This window comes from Apis dorsata, unplaced genomic scaffold (assembly GCF_000469605.1).
Source record: "Apis dorsata unplaced genomic scaffold, Apis dorsata 1.3 scaffold_295, whole genome shotgun sequence".
NCBI classification, from domain to species: Eukaryota; Metazoa; Arthropoda; class Insecta; order Hymenoptera; family Apidae; genus Apis; species Apis dorsata.
In genome coordinates this window covers 2,235,036-2,241,707 of record NW_006263570.1, presented here as the reverse complement: position 1 = coordinate 2,241,707, position 6,672 = coordinate 2,235,036, and the positions used below count along the sequence as shown (strand labels likewise).

At 24.8% G+C, this 6,672-nt stretch overlaps 1 protein-coding gene across 8 annotated transcripts in view; it reads left to right on the top strand.

Annotated features, from left to right (window-relative positions):
* LOC102676146 (phosphofurin acidic cluster sorting protein 2) overlaps nucleotides 1–6,672 on the top strand; it is a 73,036-nt gene that overhangs the window by 26,167 nt on the left and 40,197 nt on the right. For 2 of the 8 annotated variants that reach the window (XM_031511235.1, XM_006617277.2), the window contains exon 2: nucleotides 895–950. The exons of the other annotated variants lie outside the window; for them this stretch is intronic. Coding sequence is in view for 1 of the 2 variants with exons in the window: in XM_006617277.2 (XP_006617340.1) it covers nucleotides 895–950 (56 nt within the window). In the remaining variant the exon portion in view is untranslated. The remainder of the gene's footprint in view (nucleotides 1–894; nucleotides 951–6,672) is intronic. 8 annotated transcript variants of the gene reach the window in all.

The window sequence follows — 6,672 nt, the reverse complement described above, 5'->3', positions numbered from 1 at the left end:
AAAAAAAAAAAAAAAAGAAGGAGAGAAAAAGGAGAAGACCTTAACAAAAGCAAGCCTGATTCATAGAGCCCTATCATTGTCGAGGGGGAATAAAAGACGCGAAGCCAGTGTTCGATGATACCTCCATTCCGAAACCACAAAAGATGAAGGGCGCGAACACGATCGTTACGTCGTATCAGAAAATAAGAGTAGTACGAAATGATAAATATACGCGTGATGCGTTCCTGTGAAAATATCGATACCATATTACAGTGTTTATATATATATACACGAGTTCTTCCATTGTTTTCCCTATTAAACTCGGAAGAGAGATCGATCTATGGCGTTGGCAGAGAGATCTTTGGAAGAAAGACACCACCAGGTCTGAGTGGGTCGAAAGTAATCAAGATCATTCTCTCAAGATGAAAGGTTTTAAAGGTGGGAGCAGAAAGGTCAAGTGCCGAGGACCGCCCATCGACTTTCGACATAGACTCGTTCCTTCCACTACGGTCACTGTAATTTGCATTGAATATTTCACCTTGTACTTGCTCCTCCGCTTCCTATCACGCTCGTCTCCGTGCACTTGCATTGTTCTCGCTGTTAATATACTTGGCTACTCATTCGTAAAGTCAATTTGAATCGTTATGAGATGTGGCCGAATGTTATACAGAGTATACTGATTGTAATTCATAATCGGATTATGAAATAGGATTAATTCTAGGAAAATTCTAAAAAATTAAGAATAATCGAATTGAATTGAATTATTTGATTTTGAAAGGAAATTCGAATGTTTATATACTTATCTTTAAATACTTGTGTGAACTTGGTTAATAGAATGGGGATATTTTATTTGATATATTTTTGTGTCATTTTTTTTATTTATATTAATGTTTATTATTTTTTGTATTGTTGCAGGTATTTATATGCTTCAGACATCAGCTTAATAAGCGGCATAAAATATACAATATTAGGTACGTTTAAATTGGAAAATTATTATTAATTTAATTTGTTGGATATAGAATCTAATAGAAATACGAAAATGTTTTTAAGAAATAATACATAGTATTTTTATAGTGAATTTTATTTTGTTTCTTTTTTTTGAATCTTAATTTCTTTACACACAAAAAAAAATATGTAGGTACTAACATGAAATTATGGTTTAAAATACACAAAAAGATAAAATTGCGTTAAAAAGATAAATAAAAAAATACGCATTATAGAACACCTGAACAAACACGTGAAATTAAATCTATCATAAATTTACTTTGCACATTTTTTAAAATTAGCATCATTTATTATCATCACTTAAATGCGAAGTAGCAAAAAAAAAAAAAAAAATATGATAAATATCTCAAATTATAAAAATACTATAAATATTACAGTTAATTTTTAACATTATATTATTATGTATTTTTTAATTATATCATTATATATTATATAATTATTTTAAATATAATGATATTGATAAAAAATATTTTAGATAAAAATTAAATAATTTTGGAAGATGATTTCGTTTTTTCTTTATCACTTGTATTTTTTTAAAATCATTTTTTATTTTTTTAAACAATTTTTTATTTTTTAAATCAATTGAATGATAGATAGAGATTTATTAATTTAAAATAATCAATTTTTAATTAATGAATAGTGACTAAATATTTAGGTACATTTATTAATGTTTAAATTTTTCCTTTATAATTAATTTTTATACTTTCATTTTCCAAAATAATACTTTTTAATCATAATTGTACAATACTTTTTTAATTTATAAATAACTATCACTTATCTTGATGTAAAAGATATATTGATACTTATTTTCTAACCCACTTTAGTCAGATAAAATTGAATGATCAATCTTAGAAACTGACATGATAGTTTCAACATCAGTGAGCTAAATAAATTATCCATTTACATTCATATAAATCAAAGAACTATAAAAATCCATTTTCTAATATAATAACATATTTTCAATTTCAGTTTAGTTTTTAACAAATAAAATTAAATGTATTTGATTATTAGGTAAGTAAATTAAAAAAAAATTTTTTTTTAAATATTTTTTTACTATTTTTTAAATATTTTAACGAGTATATTGAGTCGAAATAATTATGTATTAGAAGAGTGTATTTATCTAAATAATGATTAATAATTTTAACAAGTATTTATCAAGTATTTATCATCTTTTTACTTAAGATTCTATTATTAAAGATTTCAAGAACATTTATAAAAAATTATTTAATCATTCTATATATAATACATATAATAATACATATTTTCGATTTATATTAGTATATTTGGTGTTACTAATATAATTTTATTTAATCAGCAGAAAAATGTGTTAATATTTGAATTATTAAAATTTTTTTAAATTGAAAGTAAATATGTACCAAAAATATACATATTTATTATCGTGTTACCAGCAAATATTTGTCAAATTATTCATGATATATTTAATATGGACTCGTAAAAAGAAGCAGTTGAAGGGGTTATATTATCACGTATTTGCATTGTTTTAAGAAAAAATATTTTCTACATATTTGTGAATTTTCATAATCTTTTAAATACTCCTTCGATTTAAATAATATAATTTTTATTTTTTATATATAATTTTCGATTTTAAATAATAATAATTTTTCTATAACTTTAGAAGTCTGAACAGAGTTATAAGATAGGAAAATAAGAATGCTAATAAAAAATATATTAAAAATATAAAATAATAATATGTAATATAATTATATATAATGTATATGAATATTTTCTCATCTGTGAAAGTATTTCTGGCGCGAAACATTGAAATAAAAACGTGTGAAATGTCTTTGTAAATCACTAAATTGTCTAAAAGAGTTAAACAGCAAATTTCTTTGTAAGCTTTTACTAAGTGTTACTCGTATTCAACCGTGAAATATTCGAAAGAAATGAATTTTACCGTGTCTTTGAAAGATGTGAAACCGTGTCACGTGAGTTACTCACGTGCCATGCATTCCTCTTTTTCCGTCTCGACAATTTAATTTACACGTCTCGCCTAGACTTCGTAAAGATCTTTCATAAAATGGCTTATAAATTCATGATATATAACTCTGTCTGCTTAGAATATTTCAAATAAGAAACAAAAATGTTATATATGATATTTGTATCTTTATACCTATAAAAGAATATTTCTTAAGTTTTATGAATGTGAGGACTCTTAATTCTGGATTAATTCTATTTTTTCATAATATGAAATCGGAAAATATATTCACATATACATAATTAAATTTTAATTTGAAAAATCACTTGCAAAATTATTAATTATTTCCATAGATTCGACAAATAAAATTACACAAAGGATTAGCCATGACTATTATAATTACACATTAAATATAATATAATAATTTTATAAATGAAAGCATAAAAAAGATTTAGAAGTCACTTTTATTCTTCTTAATTAGAATGTTCAATTTTTATTCGAGCTTTCAATAAAATTATTTATAACTTAATAAACAAGTATATCAATATCGTTGCACATCAATTTTTATATTTGTTTCGGTACATCTAAAAGAAATTGCTCACAAATATATAACACTTTGAATATTCCAATTTCCTTTGTCACTAGAAAACCATTCAATTTTCATGGGAAAAAGGAAAGTTTAAAAGAAACGTGGAAAAGACTGGTTCATTCGTCGTTTACCCAGTCTGATTTTCTTCCTTGGTCGGTGTTAGACGAACCAAATAGTCAAACGATGAGTCATAAACGACGGAAGAGTCGGACATTCTTTATCCCCCAGTTTCCATGTGCCGGCAGTCAGTTTGTAGTCATCATGTGCATGTGCATACTAACTCTTGCTCGGGTACAGACACTTTTCATGGTCTCGTTCGGAGGTTTACTCGCTTTACCGCGCTTACTCGCGCGGAACCATCTTTTTCCATTCGTGTTTCGTTTTGGTCGGAAATTTTTTGTTGCTTCTCGCTCAAAATACTTCTCGGTTCGAAATGAAAAATCTTTTTCACATTCCTGACAAAATTTTTGTTCGTTACGATCGTTAATGAAGTCTGTGAAAGTTTGTGTATTTAATATTCTTTTTCTTCGGTATCGCTTGTATTCGTTTAATGAGTTAAATATCATAATGTATTATTTATTACATAATGTATTATTTATCGATTAATTTCAATCTCGTACTTGGCTTTATTAAAATTTATTAATTCAGAAAATTAGAGTATAAAGCGTTATAGCAATTTGAATTCAGTTATGCATAAAATTTCTACGTTTTTCTGGCAATATTTTTTTTTTCTTTTTTTAATATTAGAACTTTTTTTGAAGATTCTTTGTTTGGAACAAGTGAAATAAGTGAATTTCGTTGCTGAATCATCAGATATTTCTAAAGTTCTCTCAATCCTGTATATTTGAATCATCCACTTCTCCGAAGTTCGGTAGTAATATCACTTCCGATCGATTAGAGGGAAGATGCCTCTGCAATAGTGGTACAATTAGAAAGAGGATGATTGGTTTTACAAATTTCCGTTTCTCTCTGTGCAAATATGATTATAGTGTAACAACAATGTAAATAAAAAAACTAAATAATTTTAAAAGCTGGAAACATATATATATTTTTTGGAAATTAAAATCATTAATTATTGCTCGTCTTTGAAAGTTTTATTCTTTCGTAAACATTTCTTTTAAAAATAAATTACAATTTTAATTGTAATTTAAAACATTATAACGGTATAATAAGAAACTATTTATATTGTATAAACTTTTTAATGCAAAAAACAATTTATCTTTTATGCTTATTAATCATTAATTTATTTTATTAGCATCGATAATCCATTACTTGCATTAATGTGAAATTCCTCAGAAGAGACATATTAATGTATGTGATCAACAGTTGTCCTTGACAGTGACCATTTCTTCAGATACTTCACGATCTATGATAAACGTTTATTTCAGTTTTAAAGATCGTTGCTCCATGAGCAGAAGGCTTAAAGCATTTATTAAAAGATTTCGGAAGTGAAAAGATGGAATTTTTATCACGAAAAAGTGGCATGGTATGTTTTCAAGAAAGACATATAATTACAGTGGGTTCATTTATCATTCTTGTCGTAAAGAAATAAAAGTTTTTTAGATTAATATTTAATATATGTGTACGTAGATATTGATCATATGCTAGAAAAACTCTTCTGTCAATGATTATCGTTCTGAAAGAAATTTTAAATACTTTATGCTTTTGTTGATGCATCTAATAAATTTTGATGTACATTCGATGATTATTTTAATCGTTAATTATTTAATGCAAATAAGACTTTTAAAATTCATGTGTTCAACTTAATTATAATTTTTATGGATAATTTGTACATATTTTTTCTAGAAACTAGTTTCTCGTTGTATATTATTTATTCAGTATAAAAAATATCTATATCATAAAAATTATACGAATAAGTTAAATAAAATTTACAAAAGTAATGTGTTATTTATCATAAAAATAGGTAGAAGAAAAAATTAGAAAAGAAATTGAATACATGCAAAATATATAATATACGCTTTTCTCTTGAAATTAATTACATTCTTGTTACAAGAGGAACATTATCATTAGGATTGTAAATTCAAAATGACGAAAGTTATTATAGTATCATAAATGTCACCATATGAAATTAAATTAAGAAATAAATTTATTGTTAATTTATTTATTATGAAGTAATATATAAACTTCCTTTTCCTCGTCACATAGAATAAATGTATTTATCCCACAAAATCGATGCTGACGTAACTTGCAATCGATTTCACCTGTCTCCATTCACGCGATGAAAATAATAAACCGCAATTTCGTTGAGTCAAACGTGTTCTTGATAAGACGATTTCGAATCAAATTATCTTGTACTTTGAATTAGTCATTGAATCGATATTATTCATAGAGTTTGAGAAAATTTAAAAGCTAAAATTTAAAGGCTAAAATTTAGTGGAAAAATATTTTAAATACCATTTTTAAATAAGAATTTATAAGAATAAAATAAGAATTATTCTATTTTAAACAATAGCTGTAAATATCGAGAACAGTTTGTGAAGCTCCAAGTGTGAAGTATAGACATATAACACATATGTAGTTTGCATACATTATTGTAAATTGCTGTGTAAACTTTTATACATCACTTTAATCGTATCGATTTCATTTGTTTATTTTCTTCGAGAAGTAGTATAGTATAATTTTCATTTAAAAGTATTTTTTATTGTATTTTTTCTATATTTTATTGTAGTATTATTTTATTTTAAATTATTATTTAAATTATATTTAAATAATAATTTAAAATTAATTTAAATTATTATTTTCTTAGGAAGATGAATTTATATTTATAATAAGTTTTATGCTTTTCATAAATATAGTTTTTTTATAAAAAAAGTGTTTTATACGAGAAACAAAGTGAAAAGGAACATAATATATAATAATTATGAATTTTTTTTCTTTCTTCATCATTCATTTAAATAAAAAATTAATTATTTACACAACAAACGAAGAGAAATAAAATCAATATTTAATAAAAAATTTAACGAAAAAATTTCAATCCTCTTTCAACACGCTCATTTAAAAAAAGATTAAATTATTCGATACGATGCATAATTTATTAAAAAGAAGGGGGAAAGAATCAAATTATAAAAAGCGTGAATGGAAATTGAACATGAGGCGAACATGATTTTTGTAATAATTGCACGACACGGTGAATCGTGATCAT